The sequence below is a fragment of the Camelus ferus genome, chromosome 3 (genome assembly GCF_009834535.1).
Source record: "Camelus ferus isolate YT-003-E chromosome 3, BCGSAC_Cfer_1.0, whole genome shotgun sequence".
Taxonomy (NCBI): Eukaryota; Metazoa; Chordata; class Mammalia; order Artiodactyla; family Camelidae; genus Camelus; species Camelus ferus.
In genome coordinates, this window is record NC_045698.1 from 74,920,904 (window position 1) to 74,945,585 (window position 24,682).

General features: G+C 33.4%; 1 protein-coding gene across 7 annotated transcripts in view; it reads right to left on the reverse strand.

Annotated features, from left to right (window-relative positions):
* Positions 1-24,682, reverse strand: part of PJA2 (praja ring finger ubiquitin ligase 2) — a 266,836-nt gene that overhangs the window by 27,617 nt on the left and 214,537 nt on the right. For 5 of the 7 annotated variants that reach the window (XM_032476481.1, XM_032476480.1, XM_032476477.1 and 2 more), the window contains 3 exons: positions 11,158-11,275; positions 9,454-9,654; positions 6,921-7,974 (listed from right to left, as the gene is read on the reverse strand). In XM_032476481.1, the coding sequence (XP_032332372.1) occupies positions 6,921-7,974; positions 9,454-9,654; positions 11,158-11,188 (1,286 nt within the window). In that variant the 5' untranslated portion in view covers positions 11,189-11,275. Of the gene's footprint in view, positions 1-6,920; positions 7,975-9,453; positions 9,655-11,157; positions 11,276-23,883; positions 24,040-24,682 lie in introns of those variants that run through there. The other 2 variants (XM_006177114.3, XM_014552734.2) reach the window with 1 other exon arrangement.

The following is a 24,682-nucleotide window of genomic DNA, read 5'->3' on the forward strand; positions in this document are numbered from 1 at the left end:
CTGGGCTTACTGCCTTTTTTTTTAAGGTATGTGAGCTAAAAATAGTTTTTACATGTTTATCTTTGAGTATGCCTTTTAGTCAGCAAAAACCTAAAATATTTACTACCTGGCCCTTTATGAAAAAGTCTGCAGATCCCTGGCCTACATCACTACTACTCATTATACAAAACACTCACCTCTAAGTAGGTAACTTTTAAACATATATCCCAAACCTGACAATCATACTAAGCTTTCATAATTACTAACAGCTGGCCAAACATTTTTAGATTTTTCACCCTTCTTTTCTAAAATTATTTTTATAGCAAAATTCACCTGCCATATAAGTCCCTTTCTTCATTTTCTATCTGCTAATGATGATATTACCCTGCCCTCAAGGAGGAAACCACATGTCTGACTCCTTTCAAACTTTCCACATTTAAGTCTTTCTTACTTTCCATTTTTTCGGTACAATGGCTCTTATATTCTAGCTACTTTTTCTCCATTTCCCCTAAAAAAAAATAAAAACAAAAAACAAACAAACAAACAAAACCCTTGGTTCAAGTGCTTTTCTCCATGCCTAGACCAGGCAATTAATCATTAATTGGTGTTCCTAAGTTTAATCCCAACTCCCTCAACTCAGCTAAAAAACATTCTGAATATCGCTATCACTTCAATATATATCCAGCAGTACATTTATAATATTATTCCAAAAATCTTCCAGTTCTTCACTAAAGTAGTATTTTATAAACTTAAGCCATTTGCCTACTGCTGTCACAATTTTTGCTACGGATGTACATCAACACTGTGTCTTAAGGTGACAGCAGCTGAGAACACAGGTTCTGGAGATAGCTGGCCTGGATGTGAATCCACCAGTGGCTGTGAAACAGTTACTTAACCGTTCCGGGCCTTTACTGTCTCACATATCAGGTGACTGTAATAACAGTATCTAATAGCTCACTGAGTTCACGTAAGGAGTAAATGAGTTAATATATAGAAAACATTCTAACAGTGCATATATCAATAATTCCCTACTGTATTTCATTCTGCACATTTTTATCTATGACAAATTTCAAACTTAATGTCTACCACAAATTTGTAGCTCTAAAAGTCCAAACTGGCTCAGAGGTCTAGTCAGAGAAAATGATGCAACTATGATTAAGATTTTTAAGTATGAAAAACAAAAAACCTACCACAGGTAATTTCTTTATTGAAGAAAGTACTATATTTAACATCAGGTGAAAATTCCATCTATAACATACAACAGCCTTTGCTTTTTCACCTTGGCTGTAGAGAGCAAGCTTTCAAGTCTGATAGAGTTGGGTTAGGATTTGCTCAGTACTTACTACAACAAGCCTGGGCAATGAACTTTCCTGATCTGTAAAATGAGGATATTAATATTTACTTTTCAGGTCTACAGTGATGTTTAAATGAATAATACAGATAAAATGTTTAACACAATTTTTGGAAATTGGTAAAAATTTAATAAAGGTGGTAGTTACTTCTTTCACTGTATAAGCTATCTGCTTAGATTTTTCAGTTGGGTTTCCTATCAGCACACCACCATTTTCCTCTTTTCTCTCCCAAAGAAAACCAACTTGACATTCTCAGTCTTACTGAGTATCACCCTTCTGGTCAGCAAGCTTTATACCAGAGGTCAGTAAATCATGCCATGGCCCATGAGCCAAATCTTGCCACCTGTCTGTTTCTAACTGGCCTGGAAGCTAAGGATTTTCTTTTGTATTATGAAATGGTCATATAAGTATCTAAATAATATCCTCCATTTTGCCTTTTGGTCCACAAAGCCTGAAATATTTACTATCTAATCTACCTTTTTAAAAAAAGTTTGCAGACCTCAAAGAAGACGAACAAAGAAGCATCGACAGGGGTCAATGGAGAAACTATGGAGTAGAAAGGGTGAACAGCTCAATGGAAGCCCTGAAGTCAAAGAAAATGGGTACTGAGTAAAAATCAATTGGTTATGGAAATTGGGAGGTCACTGTTAACTTAAGAGAATATAGATATAATACAAGGAGTTAGATTTTGAGGCATTTAATAAGAGTGGATATTGAAGGAAAGGAAGCATGGATGGGGTGTGGAATACTTATTCTGAAAATTCAGCAGTGAAGGAGAAAATATAAACAGGCAAGTAGTTAGTGGAGGGAGCAAGATCAAGTGAAGGTTTCTCCCAGGATTTAGAAAAATTAGAGAAGCAACCTAGGAGTAAAGATAACAGATACACAAGATATCAGACTATAACCACCGAATGAGAAAATTTACCTCTCTTCATTGAACAAGAAATTTAAAATAGGAACAGATGATAACAGATTTTATGTTGGTATGTTAATATGTATGCTGATGGAGAGGAAAACAAGAGCAGTCACATTATTTCAGTATCTCCAGGAAAGCACAGATAAAGTTATCAACTAACAGTGACAGGAGTGTAAAGAACTAAAAGCAAAAAGAGAAAAGATATAAAAAATAACCTTTCAAGGAGAACAAGCAACAGAACAAATAGGACACAAAATGATCTTGGAATAGTGTGAACCCTTTGTTCTTGATTATAAAAGCATTGAGTTAAACATTTTAAATGTCTCAAAGTAAAAACTAAAAAAGTATCACTGTGACTTTCATATGAACTTTCATCAGTACTGTCTCCCATTAACATTTAAAGCTATATCCAAAAGTAGAACTATAATGCATTCAAATATCACTCTTTACACATTCAGTTGTGAACTGAAAAACCTTTTTCACATAAATTATATGTGGCTTCTAGACAAAATGTTTTACATACAAATCCTAGGTAGAAATAACATACAGAAGTAAAACCAGCCAAAAGCAACCTCTTATTCCCTAAATCGCCCAAGGAACTGGTTTGTCTGTCTTCCTTGGCATTTATCACATTTACAAAAACTCAACTATATAGTAGCCTAGGGAAAAGTGAAATTTTAGATAATTTTATTATCTGACGAGCTGTGAATCAAAAATATTTTTTGAATTTTACTGAAAATACTCTGGAAGAAAATTATATTAAAACACATCATATATGTCTCTGCACCTTCCAAAACAGTATACTGAACACAATCTAAGCAGTTTGGGGCTTTTCAGTACTAATAACACTGAACTATGTTATAATAAAGTGATACAAATGGAAGTTGTTCAAATCTGTAAGGATACTAAATTTAGTGAATAAGGCTCAAATGATTGTTCTTTCTGAATTGTGCCTGCCTTTTACAACATTCTGGTCTTTTCCCTTAATATCAAAATACTGTAATCTATGACTCCCTAGCATGCCTAAGGAGCAAAGTTATTTATCCCTAACTTACTCCTAAATGTATATGAAATTGGAAACAAGATTAAAAAGCTTTGCTAAAATATTAAAGCATGTGTTTAAAGATCTGTGTTTGGCTGCTCATGTATGTTTTACTTGTTGGGAGACAGTGACATCAGGGGAGCTCTTTCTTCACGGTTTTCAGCTAATATACAGAACAGGAAAAGAGCTTAATTTAGCCTCATGATAATTATCCATATATTTCATATTTCTTATAAGGCCAATGAACACCAAGGCAACGTTATTATTTGTATTTACAGAGTAACTGGAACAGAATCATTATTATTTGTACTTACAGAGCAACTGGAACAGAATCTGATCCTTGGAAGGATTTGAATATATCAAACTGAAATCAACTAAATGATTAATATTACTTTTATTCTCTCAAAGTCATCAACAACAAAAAGTTGCCCTGACATCTTTATCTTAGGTAAGGTTTCTTATCTTTTAAGCAAGGTTGAGGTCTAGGGACAGAGCCTCTCAAAGAAATCTCAAGTGCTGTAAGAAGTGGTCAGGAGACCTCTCTTCGGAACAATTAAGCTCAAGGTTAAAATGTGCTGGCATTGCTGAAAGGTTCTTTTAAAGTAATGATCTTGTCCTCAAACAGTTTACTAAAGTTCTCAGGGTAAATTTCAAAACAGCAGGGTATTAACCTTAGTTCTTTGGTCTAATTCCAACTTTGGTAATTATATGCTGCCTATTAAAATTCCCCTTGCTGTTCTAATTTAATAAGATGGTGCTCAGTTCCTGTCAAATATCTCAGAGCAATGCTACCAGCTGCAATGCTTATCCCGTAGAGTGTAATGTTTCAGATGTGATTAAGTGATCATTTAAAATTTTTCAGGAAAGAAGTGGGTCATGCATTCATTAAAATAATTTTCCACTTATGAAGAATATATAAAGTACATATTTAAGTGGCCAAAAATTACTATACCTAAAAATGTCACAGTAAATTTTAGTTTATGTTCTTGGTAAGAGAGTCCTATTTGTAGCTATTATAATTACAAACACGACAAGAAAACTTTTCAAGTATATCATCTTTAAGTTTTACAAAGCAGAGAAAATGCAGTAAAACCCTCAGACTCAGAGCAGAAGTTATCTAGACTCTCCTTCTCAAGATATTGACGGTAGAGTTACTGCGTTTCCCTATTTCTCCAGTCTGTGAATATCATAACTGGGCAGGACTACAGTAAAATATTAGGAAGATAAACAAGTAGCAAAATGAAATTAAACATTACCGTACAGCTACTAAATTTCAGCCTTTATCTGGCACCATATTAAAAGGCATTCTGGGAACTGTGATCCTTTGCAGAGAGTAAGTAAGGGTAAAGGAACTTGAAAACAGTAACAGAGAAATAGAATTACTTCTCAAGATTGTACAGACTATTGAAATGAGGTAATAAAACGTATTTTAAGGCTTAAAGATGCAAATATAAGTGGAATCCTAGGTAGAATCATTATCCTTGAAAACTTAATCTGTGATGAGACCCTTAAAAAACAAACAAAAACAAAACAGTGTTTCTGCATTTCACTGTGTCTTAAAGAATACTCCAAAATTAATTCCATCATTTAAGCACACCCTAATTACAGGTTCTGTAAGTTTATATATTACTAAAAAGTCAAAAGAAAAAAAAATCTATTTACTATAAGTGTTTTTCTTATCTGTATATTCTGTTTCTAGAAAAATCTGTCATTGTTCAGAATACTAACATATCACTTAAGGAAAGAAATTATAAATAAATATACTAAGAAAATACCCTATAACCCTTAAAAGTCCAGAATCGTTCTAGGCAAAGCAAACATTTGTAATATTAACAACAACAAAAAAAATCAATTTAAAAACCAAGAGCCAAGAACACCCTTTTTCTTGAGGTTGGCAAACAGCATAAAGATTTCATCAACAGAAGACATTAGGCCTGGCTTTAAAAAGCAAACAAAAGAGGTCTTTACTTCTGATTAGTGTGTCTAGAAAGGAGAAGGCACAGTCAAATTAAATTATTTTCTTCAAAAAAGCAAAAATGTGGTAAAAAATGCAACCACCTTACACTCTCAAAAAGACAAGACTATTAAATTGTTGCTTTTAGTAGTAATAGAGGTTCACAATTCAATCCAAAAATCTTAGAGCTGAATATGTTTTGGAATTTAGATGTCCTCCCCTCCCCAAGATTTAGGAATATTACTTCACAACTGCCAGTCCAGTGGGCAACTGGGTCTAAGCCAACATCCAGAAATCAAACACATTCATATTTCTGCAGTAAATGTATGAAGACTTGGAAAAAAAACCCTCATTTGAGTTTAGATCTAGGTCTGCCTTCATCGGGTTTTACTGCCAATTTCTGTTTTTAGAACTTTGTGGATTTTGGATAAAAGACTGTGGACCTAAATTGAAAATATAGAAATAAATCAGGCAAAAGTTCTTAGCTCACTTTACCCTTAGCTTAAAAAATAGTAGGTTACATACATATTGTCTGCGAACTCTTCAAGTTTACAAACTTCAAGATAGCAGTAGAAATTATATTTCAATTGTTTCTACAGATTACTTATATACTATATTATAGAAGTTTAATTCATATGTTCAAAGAAAATCAAAATTTTATTAATTTTATGATATGAAGTAAAATATATAAAATGCATTCATATTGAAAAGGATAAATTTCTTCCTTTGTAGTACTTTTTAGTTATAAAATAAAAATTATTTCTATAAGTTAATAAAATCTGAAATTGCACTGTATTTGAGCATGGCAACGCTTACAACTAAAAGGATAAGTGAAAGTCTAGATTCTGGGGTAATGAAAAGTCAGCAGTTGGACAAAGACATTCTCCATTTCTCTGTTCTTTCTGCTATCCTACAGTTTGGGAAAAAAGGAATCTATATAAGAGGAATCAAAATGTTTATTATAAAAGAAGTTGTATGTTCTCTTGAAAACAGTTAATTATAGTGGTAAAGAACATAGAGCCTGGAGATAGGCAGTAAGTAGATATTCAAATTCTAGCTCCACCTTTTACTAGCTTTCTGACCTTAGGAAGCTAGTAAATGCTCTTGTGCCTCAGTTTCTTCATCTGTGAATGGGGAAAATAATAGTACGTACCACATAAAATTGTTAATGAAAATTAAGTGTTAAATAAAAATAAGTAAAAAATAAAGTGTTAGGAAGAGCAACAGGAAAAATAGAGGAACAGGTAATATTAATAAATATTGGCAAGGTTAATGCAATATTACCAAAAATTTCTGTGATCTTAATTACTTTTTAAACCCAGACTGGCTTAACACAGAAATTTTTAAAAAATACAATAAATGTTTACTTTGCATTTGACTAACTGAAAAACCATGAATTGAAATATTAGTATCTCTATCTTTTTATAATAATTAATAATCATTACCTAAACTTACAATTTTTGTAAAGTCCAGAAAACATCTCAAAGAAAGTTGCTGTGAAAAATCTAACCAGTAGTTTACATATATGGTCAGCACTTGATTAAAAAGATTACTTGATAAGTTGAAATATCTAATTCCATGACCATGGTCAGAGAGCTCATCCATAAGCATCATGGTACTAGAAATACACCACTTTGCTCACTACACAATCTCACAAAGCACTGCACAGAAACTTACCTATCTTCATCTTTGTCATACAGTTGGTAATAATCTCCACAGCCATTCCAAAATGTGTTATCCACAACTTCTTGCCTTCCTGCTGTGGCTCCACCTTCTGGTGTTATCTGGTTATTGTCTGTTTCACTCTGTGTAACTCTTGCGAAAGGCAGATCCAAGAACATACAGTCATGTTCTCCATCATAGTCATCACATTTTATTAAGAGGTCATCTGAGCCATTTTCCTCAACTTCCAAAGCCTCTCTCCACCTCTGAACACTTCTCTGCTTAGCCTCATGCCTATTAAAACCTGTTTCTTGGTCCACCTGGCTTGAACTTATCACTTTCCTAACTTTGGGCCTCACTACCTGTTCAGGAGAACTTCCCTGATTTTTGTCCCTATCACTGGTATTTTGTTCACTGCAAATATGCCTAGGAGCACAGGCTGAATCTTCAGTTGAATTTTCTCCTTGTCTCTCCTGCCTAGTATTATTTTGTTGTTTCTTTCTAACATCTTCATCTTCAGAAGGGGACCTCTGAAATTCCTGATTGCTCTGACTGACAAACTCAGTATCACCAGTAGAAGTTTTCACTAAAGGTGCTGAATCTAACTCCTCAAACCGATCTCTTAATTCACAGTTAAAAGAGGGAACTGGTGGTGAAAGACCAGTATATGCTTCTACCTCTCCATTTTCCAACTCAAATATTGTATTGCCCAGTGCTTCCTGATATCTACTACCTTCCACAACTTCTGCAGAGAGCTGAAGACAGTCATTATCCTCTCCATGTCTGCCATCTGGATCGTAAGAGTCAGTATGAACCAATGTAATTCCATTTTGGACACTTGAAGCATTACAAGCTCCTGGAGTATATTCTCCCTCAGAGTGACTGTGAAGATTCGTACTGCTTCCTAAGGTCTCCCTGCCTTCCTCGCTATGATGTACTGCAGCAAAGGATGGACTGCTCTCAATGGTTTGATTCAATGCTGTATCACCAATGGGAATTTCTGCTTCACTTTTTTCAAATAAAGGGCCATTGGGTAAAGAAGAATGAACTTGATCCAATGGATTGGAACCTTCACAGAGAACAAAACAAAACATATTTAGAGGTATTAATTTAGATAACACTTTGTTTAATAATGACTCCTTAAGTAGGAATCATACCAATTATTACCTATTTGAGAATGTGAGTCAGTTTCTCTGAGAGGTGCTTCTAGGCTCCCTAACTTCACTAGGAGGGCAGATTGGTTACCCTATGAATTCATTTATACTATGGTAGGTCTTCTGCACGTTTTTCACCCCAATCCTACTACCTAAAACATTTTATAAAAGCTATTTAAAAGAGAGGCTACTAAGAGACTACACAATGAGAGGCATTAGTGAAGTCACAGGGTAACCAATCTGCTCTCCTAGCTGCTGGAGTATGCAATTCAAACTTAAGTTCTTTTACTACATGCAGATTTTTTAAAAAGTGCTTATAATCAATATAAGAACAGGCAACCGATCTAACAGAAAAGAGACTCCATTGTATTTTATGTCAATTCAGAAAATTATATCTGTCTATAGATACATAATACTAGATTTGAAGATTGTATCTGTCTATAGATACATAATATTAGATTTCTACCCCCAAAATGAATTGCTGTAATATATCTATAATAATAAATTAACCTTAGCTATGTTATAGCTATGACTGAAAAACTACAAAAAAGTCAGTATGTTGATTCTCTTTGCCATGGTGTCAGAATTGTGATATAAGAGTAAAATCATATTTATTTCATAAATTACTTTAAACATGACTATCTTTTACCACCACCAATGTAATAACAGAAAATAGACATTCAGACTCGTTGGAACAAAAATTTATAAATAATAAATAACTGAAAAGAAGTCTTGTCATGTCACAAAAAGTCTTCTTTAACAGAACGACCTTAGCTAATAATTCAGATTCTTGCACATAAATAACAGTAAAAAAAAATCCAGAATTATCAAATTTGCTCAGGACAAGAGGAAGATGACATTCTAGTCCAAAAATGTGTAGTTATACTTCATGAATATCTGTAAAATTCTTTTGCAAACCAATGAATAATTAAGAAATTTTAATTGAATGGCTAAGCATTACTTGACATTTGTATTTTATAGAATGATTCTAAAAAAATCAAATTAATCCAGTTAAATTTATGTTTTACACATAAAACAAGAAACATTTAAATGTAATATGCAGGGAAAAATATACTCAGTTCACATTAAAAAATGTTTTTTGATTGAAAGATGGAAGATATCCTCTGGCTGAAGGATATGACATGACAATATAACCACTTCCATGACAATGTAGTTATAATTTAGTGATTAGCCACATTGTACTTTCTTTTATGTTTAAATGTACATACTATTAACATCAAATTCAATAAAAATTTAAAAACAGAATTACTTGATAGAAAATATACAGCATTTATACTCATAGATACACATAAAACCAACTCACTATTTCAAGTATTATAAGATCAATTCTTACATGCTTAGTAATAGCTTTTAAATAATTCTATGCTGCATACCTGAGGAATTTTCTTTTGGAACATCATCTAGTTCCAACACTTCATAGTCATCACCAGCCCGACCTAAGCTTCTTTCATGCCTAGTCATACATGGTTTAAAACTGACATATGCATGTCTTCTGCCGTATCTCCTGCCTGTGATTGTCTGATATCCTCCTGCTGGTTTGGGCCAGGCAGCCTTGCTGGATTCTTGATCCATTGCTGAGAAACAGAGTTAAAAATAAAAGAGGCACAGCAATGACCTTTATTCTGACATCTGGGGTAATGTTTCAATATATATGTTACTATTCGCCAAATCATATGCTACTGAACATCAAGTGCACCTTACTTGCACCATAAAAATAAACATGAAATACTATGTTATGACTGTTACCTCTCTACCCCCTAAAACACCATTTAAAGTTTGGTTCCTGTTAGCTAGTATATGTAAAATAGATAAATAAGTTTCTTTTGTATAGCACAGGGAACTATACTCAATATCTTGTAGTAATCTATAATGAAAAAGAATATGAAAATGGATATATGTTTGTATATGTATGACTGAGGCATTATGCTGTACACCAGAAATTGACACATTGTAAACTGATTATATTTCAATTAAGAAAAAGAAAAGTTTGGTTCCTTCAAGGTATTTCAGATTTGTATACCTACCAAAATTTTTTTCCGTATGCCAAATTACTAAACTGCAAAAGCTCCTCAAGGATTGGAGAATGATCCTCCAAATTACCTAAGTACCTTATGTACAAGTGCTCAATACGTATTTGTTGAATGAATTCCTCGCACATGATATGATATAAAAGTGAATACATTCCTGTCACAGGTAACAAGTAATTTCTTTAAATGGTATCTGTACTATCATAAAAAATGAACTGGACCAAATAAAATATATCCCAAAGATTAGGGTCTGGTAAAATTCTCCAAAAGAAAATACTGATGAGCCAAGTCAAACATATGCTTCAACACCTTTAAATACTACCAATGGTATACATATGGTAAGAAAAGCCACCAACATGTGTACAAGTTGAATACTAAGTTCTGATGCCTGAGTGATATACAGTAGCAAACAGAAGTGTCTTTTACGAAGTAGGACATTATCTCACACACATAGTATAAATGTGCTTAGTCAGTTGGATTTTACATATATTGTACAGGCAGTAAACAAAATACGTTCTCACAGTATATAGAATAGCCAATAAATGAAACAGTTACTTAGTTTTTGCTTTACAGCATTAAAATAAGAAATATAATTGCCTCTAAGCACAAAGAAAACAAACATGTATTCATAACATATAATACCAAGTGTTGCATTATGTTACTTCATCCCCTAACAAACCTTATGAGGTAGATACTGTTATTTTGTTTTAAAGATCAAAAAATTAGGATTAAGATTAATTACTTAAGATCTTGTCCAGTAACCCAATGTTGACTCTAGAACAAGTACCCTTAGCAATACCTCCAAAAAAGAGCTTCCAAAGTGGAAAGCACAATAGATATCAAAGGAGTGTAGAAAGGAATTACAAGAATTTTTTCTTAAACTCAATTTTTAATCAAAAATTAGAAATCAAGCTTTATACACATTCAGTATATAGATCGAAACTGGCTCTAAGAAAGACCATGATCGTGTGTCACCTATGGTACTAAAGGAATCTGGAGGGAAATACGAAGTCCTCAATGTGGATGAACTGACAGAGACTCCTTGCTTACCTGCTGGCTCTTTTTCAGTATACTGTGACATAAATGGCAGTGTCTGTGTGCCCAGTACAGTGGAATTATGGATGTGATTTAGTTTTTACCCACAAAATGGATAAGCTGCAGAAGATTCCTACAAAGAAACCATGGGTTAAAAAAATGTATTAATAATACAAGCACAACACAAAAATGGCAAAACTAATACTTCTCCTAATTAAGCTCTTTTCTAGCCCATAATAATGACGAAAAATACAGTAGAATTGGACAAGACAGTCAAAAAACCTCAAAATTATCAAGACGGCTGCTTGAAAACAGATTTATATCTCCTCTTGAAAAATCCTGCCTTAAGTATATACCATCCTGAAGATTCAGGATAACAATACACATATAATTTATGAGGAAATGAGCAACTATATTGGGAGAAGTGTTGACTAGAGTATGTGACCAACTGGAAGTCTACTACATATTATGCTACCTTTGCTTCTCCATCAAGCACTATAGTTCTTTTAGCCCTGGCATCATTAAAAGAAGAGAACACTAAGAACATAAACTTCATTTAAAAAATGTATAATGGTTCACCACAATTAATAATTAATGTGTTTTAAAGATGATATACTCATTCTTGATCATTCAGATATTTTAAACCCAACAACCTATTCTAAATTCTAAAAACTAAAATTTACCATGTAACATAAAAAGACTTTCATCTGTTTTGAAATTAATCCATTTATTTACTATTTTAAAAGCTGCAACTTGTGCTTTTTTTAAAGTTTGGCAAAAGCTTAGTTTTTTTATTTAAGCACCTTATTTAAACACGAGCTATTGCTAATTGTCTATCACCAACTCAAATGTGTTAGAAGATGACAGTTTTGCAAATAAGTTTAACTATATACGTTATCCATCTAGCCACATCTAGCTATATATTAACATACATAAAAGTACACAAACACATTCTCCCATATAAATTATAAATTCAGCAATAGGTTGTGATCCTCTAATATAGATGAATCAGGTCAGATTGTTAGCAATAGCTAAAAGGTAAAAGAATATCAAAATTATAAAAAATCTGAAATTCTTATCATTTCTATAGTTGTCTATTTGCAGAATCTGCTAGTCATGGCTTGGAAGTTTTCTTGTGTAGCAACCTGTAAGGTTCAACTGTTAAACTTTTGAGATGAAATGGGTTTAGTATCCCTGGTAGCAAGAGGTAACCTGAGAGAGTGCTAAACGTAATTAATTACTACCCTTCTCTAAAAACTTTTATGTAAACTATTGTAAAAGAGGAGCAACAAACTTAGCATTGGTAAAGTGAAAATTACATTACAAAGCCTAACTCAAATATAAAATATACATAATCAGAAACATAATTCAAAAATTTTATATTTAAGTAGATAAAAGCTTGTATTTTCAAATTGTTCTGATAAAGCCTCTATCTCACTGAGTGATTATTATAAACTTCACATTCTGTTTTTTAAAAAAAGGTGTTACAAAATTTTTTTTTAAGACTATCAACAGAAATCTGTGAAGAAAGAATTGAATGAGCATATATCCCATATCCAACACACTAGAACAATAAAGATTTTCTGTGGTTTACTGGGAGCATAATTGACTAAGCGGGGAAAAGAGTGAAGAGGAGTTAAAGAAAAACTGAGATGAAAGAATAAAATATTAATCCATTAAAAAGCAAGACGAAGAACATTCCTCAAACTTACCTCTCATTTAAATAGGAAGATCTCTGATTCAGATGTGTCACAAATAAAAAACTCTACTCAACCCACCCTCCTTTGAGATACAGAAGTCAAATCAGCTCAAAATTTAAAAGTTGCAGAGATTTATTTTCATGTCAATGAGCCAAGAAAAGAAAAAAAAAAGGTTTACAAGAAATACACAGAAAATTCAATGTTCTACATGCCAAAAGGTAGCAAATTTCATTTGATGATAAGAATCAGAGAATGTGTTCAGAATAAATTAATGTATCTGTGACAGACACTTAGATGTATGCTACTACCAAAACAAAAGGGAGAGGGGGGAACATGTATGAGTCGGGTTAGGGAAAAACAGAAACAAGAAGCCTGGCAAAATGCTGAAGCAAGATGGTATGTACATGGAGGTTCCTTGTACTCTACAGAAATTTGTTTGGAAATTTTCATGATGGAAACTTTTAAATTATTCTCCTTGTCTCTGAAATCATTTGTTGAAGAACTGTTTACATAAAATAAAGTATAAAACTCTTAAGCACACATTATAATTCAATGAATTTTATGTAGATCAAGATACAAAACATATACCATCACTTTAGAGGGTTCTCTCTTGCCCTTACAAGTCACTGACTCCTCTCAACCCAAAGGCAACCACTCTGTTGACTTCCATTACCCTAGTTTAGTTTTTCCTATTTTAAACTTCGTCATACATCACTAATTATTTTGTGTCTACTTTTGCTCAATACAATGTTTTGGGATTCATTCTTATTGTTATAAAAATACTTTTTTTTTTTTTTACCTTTCTTGGTTGCATATAACCTAGAATTACTGGGACACGGTATAAAGCCATGTTTATTAGCTGTAACAGATACTGACAGTTTCAAAAAGTGGCTGAAACAACTTACATTCCCATCAGCAATATTTAAAGTATCAGTTGTTTCACATCCTTGGCAACACTTGATATTGTTTCATATCCTTGATAACACTAGATACTATCATCCTCTAATTTCAGCCATTCTGGTAGGGGTATGATGGTACCTCATTGTGACATTTCCCCGATGAGTAATAATGTAGAGCACCTTTACCTAGGCATATTGGCCTTTTGGATTTTTTCTTTTATGAAGAGCCTGTCTGCTTTTTTGCATATTTAAAAAATTGTGTTCTTTACATTTTTCTTTTTGATTTGTAAAAGTTACTTATATTTTCTGCCAGATTTACTTAGTGTGAGTATATTCTTGCAGTCTGTGGCTTGCCTTTTCTCTTTAATAATGTCTTCATGAATAGAAATTTGTAATTTATTGTAGTCTATCAATTTTATGTTCTATTTAAGAAATTTATACCTATCCCAGGGTGATGAAGATATTCTCTTAGGTTTTCTTCTAGAAACTTGATTATTATTAGCTTTTACACATTGAGATCTATGATCCAACTCATATGAACTTTTGAATATAGTATCAGGTAAAAAATCAAGGTTCATTATTTCCCAAATATCCAATATCCAATTTACCTAACACATTTTTTTCCATTTTTTAAATTGAAGTACAATCAATTTACAACATTGTGTCAATTTCTGGTGTACAGTATAATGTTTCAGTCATAGATACACATACATATATTCCTTTTCATATTCTTTTTCATTATAGGTTACTATAAGATATTGAATATAGCTCCCTGTGCTATACAGTATAAGCCTGTTGTTTTAATACAACTTATTAACAATAAATGTTTTTTCTTATTAACTTCAATGGAAATTTTGTCATTAGCCAAGAAACTACACTTGTGAAGACCTATTTATAGACACTCATATTCTTCCATTGGTCTTTTTGTCTATCTTGTTTTCTAATACAACATTGTCTTAATTACTGTAACTTTATAACAAGTGTTGAGACATTTACATTTTGATATAAATTTTGGAATCATTTGATCAAACTTTTAAAATTCTAGGATTTTTACTGACATTGTATTGAACCTACAGCTCAACTTGGAGGAAATTGATATTTTAACAACACTGACACAGGGAACTATACTCAAAACCTTGTAATGGTCTATAATGAAAAAGAATATGAAAAGGAATACATGTGTGTGTATATATATATATGAATCACTATGCTGTACACCAGAAATTAATATGACATTATAAATCAGCTATACTTCAATAAAAAATATTGACTTTCCACACTATTCAGCCATAAAAACCGACAACATAACGCCATTTGCGTCAACATGGATGTTCCTGGAGAATGTCATTCTAAGCGAAGCCAGAAAGAGAAAGAAAAATACCATATGAGATCGCTCACATGTGGAATCTAAAAAAAAGAAACACAAAACATAAATACAAAACAGAAACAGACTCATAGACATAGAATACAAACTTGTGGTTGCCACGGGGGTGTGGGTGGGAAGGAACAGACTGGGATTTCAAAATGTAGAACAGATAAACAAGATTATACTGGGAAATATATACAAGATCTTATGGTAGCTCACAGCAAAAAAAAAAGTGACAATGAATATATATATATATGTTCATGTGTAACTGAAAAATTGTGTTCTACACTGGAATTTGACACAACATTGTAAAAAGACTATAACTCAATAAAAAAATGTTAAAAAAAATTGACTTTCCTACCACATAAAGATGGAATATCTTTCCACTTAAATATTTTAAAATGTCCCTCAGCACTGTTTTATAATTTTCAACTAGAAGTTTTGCCCAAGTTTTTACTAGATTTATTACTGGTTATTTTACATATTTTGATGCTAATCTAAATGTAATTTTCTAATTTTCTTTTATATTTTTTGGTTGCTAATATACAACTTAAAATAAATTTCTGCATATTGTCCTTGTATCCAGTTATCTTGCTAAATTCACTTACTCTAAAACTTTGCTGGTATACATATTTTCTGAAACTTTTTTCTTTCCGATTTTTAAAATTAATCTTATTTATCTAAGGCACTGGTTAGAATTCGAGTAAAACACTGACTAAAGAGAAGGATGTTGAACATGAAACAAGTTTTTCATTGAGTATGATGTTAGCTATAGATTTTTAGTCGATAATGTTTATAAAATTAAAGATGTTTCCTTCTATTTCTAGTTTGAGGATTCTTAGCACAACAGATACTGAGTTTCATCACTATTTACAGAGATGATCCTACAATTTGTCTACATTGTTCTGTTAAAGAGACAGATTACATTGATCAATTGTAAAACATGAAACCAACCTTGTATTCCAAGGAGAAAATCTGTGATACCTTTTTTACATATCACTGGATTATTTTTATATCTACATTCTTGTGAAATATTGGCCTATAATTTTCTATTTTTTGTGACATTCTTGTCAGGATTTCCTACCAAGATAAATGCTAAAATGATAAAATGTTCTGGGATATGTTTTCTTTTTTAATTCTCTGAAGTGTCTGTGTAAAATTAGCATTATATCTTACTTAAATGTTTGAGAGCTTTACCAGTGAAGCCATCTGAGCCTGGGTTTTTCTTTGTGGAAAAGTTTTTGATAAATTCAACTTGTTTAATACATTAATGGACAACTTAAGAGTTTCCATTTCTTCACATGTCAGTTTTGATAAACTGTGTTTTTCAAGGATTATGACTTTTCATTCAAGTTATCAAGTATAGTAATATAAAGTTGATTTCAAACCACCATAATAAAGTCAATAGTACAAAAAAGCAAGTCTCAAAACTTTTGTTTCCAAAATGTATATAAAATGCTTTTGATATACTATAGTCTATTAAGCATGCAATAATAGTATTGTGCCTAAAAACACAATGGACATACCCTAATAGAAACATATTTTATTGCCAAAAAACACTAACCATCAGTGAGCAAAGGCTGTTGGAAAAATGGCACCAATAAACTTGCTCATTTCAGGGTTCCCACAAACCTCAGTTTGTAAAAAAACAGTATCTGCGAAGCACAATAAAACAAAGCACAATAAAACAAAGTATGCCTGTTTAAAGCAATAAATTTCTCTCAAAGCACTGCTTCGGTTGCACTCAAGTTTGGATGTAATACTTTTGTTGTTTTTCAGATCAAAACGTTTTCTAATTTCCATCATGACTTCATTTTGATTCATGGACTATTTAGAAATGTCTTTATTAATTTTCAAACACTTGGAGCCTTTCTAGGCATTTTTCTGTTACTAACTTGTAATTAATTCTACAGTGGTCAGAAAACACACACTGCCTAATTTCAATCCTGTGAAATTTGATGATACTTCTTTAAGAATCAGAATATTTTGGCAAATGTTCCATGTGCACCTAAAAAAAAAGTACAATCTTCAGTTAGATAAAATGTTCTATAAATGTCAATTAGGTCAAGTTGATTAATCACATCATTCAAGTTTTCTATTCCTTTCTGACATTTTTATATAATTGTTCTTGTAAATGCATGTTTAAAATCTCCAACTATGAATGCATGTCTACATTTCCTATTAATTATACTAATTTCTGTATTCAGAACCTGTATTTTGAGGTAAACACACACTTAGGATTACGTCTTCTGGATGAACTGACCTACTTATTATGACATTTTCCCCTTTATCTCTTATAATACTTCTGGCCTTAAGTCTATTTCATACAACAATAATATAGGCACATTAGCATTCTTTTGGTAAGTTTTTGTAAACAATATTTATTCAATCTTTTTATTTTCATATTATGTGTGCCTTTAAAGTGTTTTTTTTAATACCATGCAAACACTAACCAAAAGAGAAAGCAGTAGTATTAATATCAGATAAAGCAGACTGCAGAAAAAGAAATATTATCAGAGATAAAGACTATTATATAACAATAATGGAGGTCAATTCACTAAGAAGACACAACAGTCCCAAACATATGTACACCTAACAACGGAGGCTCAAAACACAGAAGCAAAAATTGCTAAAACAAAAAGGAGAAATAGACAAATCCACAATTATACTTGGAGACTTCAACTCTTCTCACAGTGACCGACCAAACAAGTAGACAAAATCTCAGTAAGGAAAAAGAAAGTCTAACAAGCATCATCAATCAACCTGACCTGACAATTACAGAATACTTAATATAGAAGTATAATTTAGTATTTAATATGTAATACAGAATTTATAAAATATTCTACTCCACAGCAGCATAACATACATTATTTTGAATTGCACATGGAACATTTACCAATACTGACCATATTCTGACTCGTAAAATTTCAAGGAATTCAGACAAAATTATACAAAGTATATTATCTGTCTTTAACAAAATTAAGCATAGATATGTTATAGAAATAGGCAACATCACCAAATATTGGAAATTTAAAAATATACTTCTAAATAATCCATAGGTCAAAGTGAAAGTCACGTAAGAACTCAGAAAAAAATCAACATAAAATTTGTGGGACCACCTAAAGTAGTGCTTAGAAGGAAAAGAAGGAAGGTTTCAAATCAAAAGCCTAAGCTTACACCTAAAAAAAAAAAAAAAAAGAAGAAATAGTAAAGCGCAGAAATCAATGAAATTGAAAACTTTTAAAAAGCAGTAAAAAGCTGAATCTTTTGAAAAATTAACAAAATCGATTAATCTAGAAAGACATAAGAAAGGACACAATGCCAGTATCAAGAATGAAAAAAAAAAATCACTGCAGGAGCTACAGACATTAAAAGGATAATAAAGAGACAACTTAACGGCAATTAATAGATGAAAGAGACAAAGTCCTTGAAAAACACAAACTGCTAAAGCTCATACAGTAAGTAACTCCTAGTCAAAGACTGAAAGTTTTCAAGAAAAAAATTAGATCACCCTAATCATCCTATACCTGTTAAAGTAATTACATTTATCCTTTAAAACCTTTCAACAAAGAAAATTCTAGGTCCAGATGGGCTAGGATGCAAACTCTGACAGACATTTATGAAACAAATGCTAATTCTATCCAAAATTTTCAGGAAACACGAGAGGAACAAACACTTTAAACCTGTGAGGCCAACATCCTGATACAAAAGTACCCCAATTACATGAAAAGGTATCCCTCATGGACATAGATAAAAAAAAAACTACTCAATGAAGTATTAGAAAACTAATCCATCAACTATGAAAATGATAATATAACACAACCAAGTGAGGTACATACATCTAGAAAACGTCAGGTTGATTCAACATCTGAAAATAAATCAATGTAATTTACCTTATTAACACATCAAAAAAAGATACACCATAAGATCATCTAAATAAATACAATTAAAACATTTCACCACTCAATGTCCACTCATTATTAAAAAAAAAAAACAAACTCTCAGCTATCTTAGAACAGAATGGGGACATCTTTAACTTAATAAAAGAAGTATTATACTTAATACTTAATCTAACAATATGTAATATAAAATAATAGCCTGATAAAAGGCCATATTATACTTAATAATGAAAGACTGAAAGCTTTCCTCTTAAAATCAGAAACAAGCCAGGATATCTGCTCTCACCACTCTTATTCAACACCATACTGGAATTCCTAGCCAGTTCAACAAATAAAGAAAGAGGGTGAGGGGGTGATAACATACCAAGTGAAAATGAAAGAAACAAAAGTGTTCCATAGTCACAAATCACGTAACTATCTACATGAGAAAATCCAAAAGAATCTACCAAAAAAAAAAAAAAAAGTTACTAAAATCAGTGAATTTAGCAAGGTCACCAGATCCAAGGTCAGTATACAGGAACCAGTTGTATTTCTATATACTGTCAGTGAACAGCTGGACACTGAAATTTAGGAAAATTATCATAATAGTATCAGAAGTAATGAAATACTTAAATATAAATCTAACAAAATATGAGCAACAACACCTGTTGAACGATGAAACTAAAAAGCTAATGAAAGACAAACTAGATCCTTGATTAAGACCAAATAAATGCAGTTATCTTATTGTCACTGATTGGAAGATTGAATATTAAGATGTCAGTTCTTCCCAAATTTATCAATGCATTCAATATAATCAAAAATAACAACCCCTCAGTAGTTTTTGCAAAAACCAACAAGTCACTTCTAAAAAGTTTTATGAAAAAGCAAAGGAACTAAAATAGCCAGGATGATTTTGGAAAAGAATAAAGTTGAAGGATTTACATTATCTGATTTCAAAATTTATTATAAAGCAACAATAATGCTGACAATGTGGCATTGGCAAAATGACAGATACAAAGATCAAGGGGACAGTCCAGAAATAGACTCATATATGTGGTCAACTGATTTTTGACTATGTTAATGGGGGAAGGTAAAGTCTTCCCCCCCAAAATGGTGCTAGAACTGGGAAAATAAACCTTGACCCCTACCTCACACCATACACAAAAATTAACTCAAAATGGATGCTACACCTCGACATTCAAACCAAAACAATAAAATCTGTAGAAGAAAACTTAAGAGGAAATCTGCACAATTTTGCACCGAGCAAACAGAACACAGAAATACCAATCATAAAAGAAAAACTGACAAACTGAATTTAATCAAAATTAAAAGCTCTTCTATTTTAAAAAGTTGGGGATATGAAAAAGTATGCCTCAGGCTGCACTGTGTGTGTATGCATTTGTGTAGGTTCAAGGACTTGTATAAAAAAATGTATAAAGAATTCTTCCAACTCAGTAAGACAACAATTTAATATTTAAAAATGGGCAAAAGATTTGAACACATACCTTACAAAGGAAGACATACAAAGTACCCATAAACACATGAACAAACACTCAGCATCATTAGTCACAATAAATACAAATTTAAAATACAGTGTAAGCCTACTACATACCCACCAGAAGGGCTAAAATTAAAAAGACTGAATTAACCAAGTGTTAATGAGGATGTAGAGCAACTGGAGCTGTAAAATGGGAAACAGCTTGACAGGTTCTTACACTTAAACATTCATTTACAGTACAACCCAACAAATGCATTTCTAAGTATTTACCCAAGAGAAATGAAAATGTATGTTCACACAAAAACTCATGAATGAATGTTCTTTTATTAATAACAACCCCAAACTGGAAACAATCCAAAAATCCATAAATAGGTGAAATGGTCAACAATCATGGTAAATCAAATACCATAAACTACTACTACTTCGCAATAAGAAGTTGTGAACCAGCTAAACACACAAACACATGGATTATCCTTAAAAACATGCTGAAAGAAAAAAAGTTGGATGCAAAAGAGTACATATTACATAATTCCGTTTATACAAAATTCTAGAACAAATGAAACCCATTTATAATGAGAAAAAAGGACAAACTGTTTCCCAGAGCTGAGGGTGAAAATGCGATTTACTGTAAAAGGGCAGAAAGAAACTTTTGGGGATGATAGAAACATTCTATATCTTGACTGTAGTAATGAAAATATGCTACTCCTGATTGTGATGGTCATGACATGGGGGTTAACATTTGTCAAAACACACTGAGCTGTACATTTTAAATATAAACATTTTATTGTATGCAAATTATCCTCAATAAAATTGACTCTTTAAAAAAGAGCTCTCTTGGGAAGACATTAACCAGGGAATACTGGTGATGCCCTTATATGACACTCAAAAGATGTCAAAAACATCAATAAAATTCAATACGCATTTATGGTTTTCTACAATGTTATCAGAAATGAAAGACAACAATAAAATCATCTTAGAAAGCTGAGAATAGAAGAAAACATTTTACCTATTACAGTCTCCATTTGTCAGAAAGCTTCAGCAAACATCATAAACGATGCTAACACATCAGAAGCATTCCCCATAAAGTCAGAAACCACCAAGTTTTTAGTTATCACTGCTATTATTTAACTTTATGTAGGAAGTGTAATATCCACAGCAATGAGGAAAACACACAACAAAATTTAAGAGAAAGACACAAAACTGTGAATATTTTCAGATAATCATCTCAATAAAGTGATTAGATACATGATAAATAGAAAAAATTTAAAAGCTTTCCTACAACTGGAGGGGGAGAAAAAAATGTTACTGAAAGTTTCTATCCACCAGAGCAATCAAATCATAAAACAGCTAAGAAAACTAAGAAGGAATGTCATATATATGGAGGAAAAAACTATAAAGTTTTCCCTAAGCAAGATGTGACTAAAATGTAGACACTTACCACGCATACATATATTTCTGAGAGGAGAGACTCAATATCACAAAGGTCAGTTTGCTCCAAATTAATCTGAAATTTCAATATAATCTCATTCAAAACACCTAAGGATTTTTTATTTAATTGACAAGTTGAGTCTAAAGTTCATTTGAAGAAGAAATGCATAAGAGTCAAGAATAATTTTGAAAAGAATAATGAGGGACAAATGGTTATCAAAATTTTAAAATATGCATACTCTTTTTAACCCAGTAATTCCATTTCTAGGAATCCATGCTTCAGAAATAATCATAAATAGAGGAAGTTTCCTGAGCAGTTGAATCTGAGGGTGAAGGCAGAACTAGAAGGGGAAGTGGGAGTGGTACTTTTTACCTTACATTCTTCCAGTTTGAATTTTTAAAATTTAAGAAGATTTAAATTTTGTAATTAAAAACTAATCAATAAATTTATCTTCAAATAAAGCATTTTTTGTGATAGCAAAAAGAAACTAATTTAAATGTCTTTCAGTAAGAGAATGTTTAAACAAATTATAGCCCATTCAAACTAATGAAGCATCATTTAGTGTTTTAAGAAGTATCAGGGAGACATATAACAAGATATCCAAGATACATAATTTAGTGGAAAAAAAAGTGATGTATCAATCCTTTGGTATACCCTTCAAACTTTCCCCTCCAACTTTATATGTATGCATATGTGTTTAAAAGCGCATTTGGAAAGATGTACACACAGTAATCGGCTAACTCTGGACACTGTAATGAGGTTGTGGGATGAAAGAAAATGGTCACATTTTACTTAATAGTCCTTTTTCTGTATGGTTGAATTTTATATCAAGTTTGCGTATCTGTAATTAATTAAAAAATTAGAACAGTGATTTCATATAAAAATGATAAATTCCAGAAGACAACTAAAAATTGTAAAAAACAGTTTAAACGTTTTTAAAATATTCTAAACGTTATCTTCATGCTTATTTACATAATCAGCAAATGATCTATAGTCTTCAGCAGAGATGACTGCCATTTTAAAGAAATTTAACCAAATAGTTCATGATAAAAACTAACAATATATTAAGCCTTAAAATAAATCATAAACTTCCCAGAACCAGCAGATTCAAAGCAGTGTCTATGCGTATGTTAAAAAAATAATAATGTCTGGAGAGGTAAGTCTCCCTGTATAGATTCCTCGTCCCAGCAAAAAGACTACCTCCTTCCCTTTTCTTCAACTTGGTCTGAGCAGCTTTAAACTCACCATTTTGAATGTGCGCAGAATGATTAACAAGCAGTAATCTTAGGCCGAAATTGAAGGTGCATCTGCCAGAGGCGTGCTCTAACCTGACAGCGCTAACAGGGAGAAGCATTGATGGAATGGTGCTAATATCGGGAGAAGAACGACTGCTATGGTCTGTACATGGTGTCTGCGTGCCCGAGCCTCGGTGACAATCGGGAAAAATGCAAATAGTCAGTACGGCGACGGCAACGGAAGGTTTTTCAGGGGAGCGGGGCTGCAGGCCTGTGGCGTAAGATGGGTCAGCTCTACAAGGGGTGACTGGAAATGGGCAGAGGACGGGTGGGAGGTGTTGGGGGAACACTCTTCTAATACACTAACGAGTGAGGGGAGAAAGGCCACAGGGGTCCTTGGCCAAGACACCAAGGACAGCAGAAGAGGCAGCAAGAAAAAACGGCCGGTGGAGACCCCCGACACCAATCGATGCCACAGCCGAGGGCAGCGGGAGCGGCGGGCACGCACCAGAGCATGGCCCCTGGTCCGGGCAGGACAGGGCCCAGGAAACGAAGGCCTCTCACAGCCATCAACCCCACCCACCATGGCCGACGGAGAGGACCAGGGACAGGCCCCGCTCCTTCCCGAGGACAGAAATTAAGAAATGGAAGAGATGAAGGCAGCAATCTCCTCGCCGTGACCCTCACATTCCCCAAATCGGAACAAGCCAGATTGAAAAAAAAAAAATCCCCTCACCGAACTGTGCAGCGGCTCCGAAGCGAGAACAGCGATAGATCCTCCACCCGCCACCGCCGCCTTCTTCTCCGCCTCCGACTCCTCCCCCGCTGAACGCGCAGCGGCTGGTGGCGGCGGCGGAAGCAGAGGTGGCGGCGGCGCGCCCCGCCCCTTGCGCCGCTGGTGGGGGAGGAGGGAACTCAATCCCCGCCCCCAAACAGAGTCGACCAATAGGCTTAAAGGACCTCTGCGGGAAAAATACACGTATCCAATCGGAACCTGAGGAGTGGGCTCACGTCAATGGTTGGGACGTGGCAGAAGAAGGGAAAAATACTTGAAATGTCTCTACACTTTGGTCCCCCTTTCTCTTAGGGGGAACCTCACCGATTGGCCGAAGAGCGGAAAGACGGAGCCACACTCCGTCCCCAACCCGCTCCTGGCCCTGCCTCCTTTCCCTGCAGCACTGCGACGTTTGGGAGGGGGCGGGGCACCGTGCTGGGGTTGGAACCGCACGGCCTTTTGTGGTTTGGGCTGAGAGAAAAGGGCGGGGTCTCAGGGAAAGGGAACGGGGTGTGGAGAACTGAAAGAACTGGCGCAGCTAGACTTTCAGAAATTCCAGCAGCAACAACAAAGATGGAGGCATTAAAATCAATCCTAATTTGACTGGAAATGTAACTAACAAGATTAGGGTCTCCTGGCATAAAGTTCAGTCCTTTTCAGTTCAGATATGGTGGGGCCTAGAAAAAATAGCAGACGGAGGAACGGCACATCTTCCTCCCTGACACCCTTGACTGCGCACTATATAGTGACTTCTCCCTTC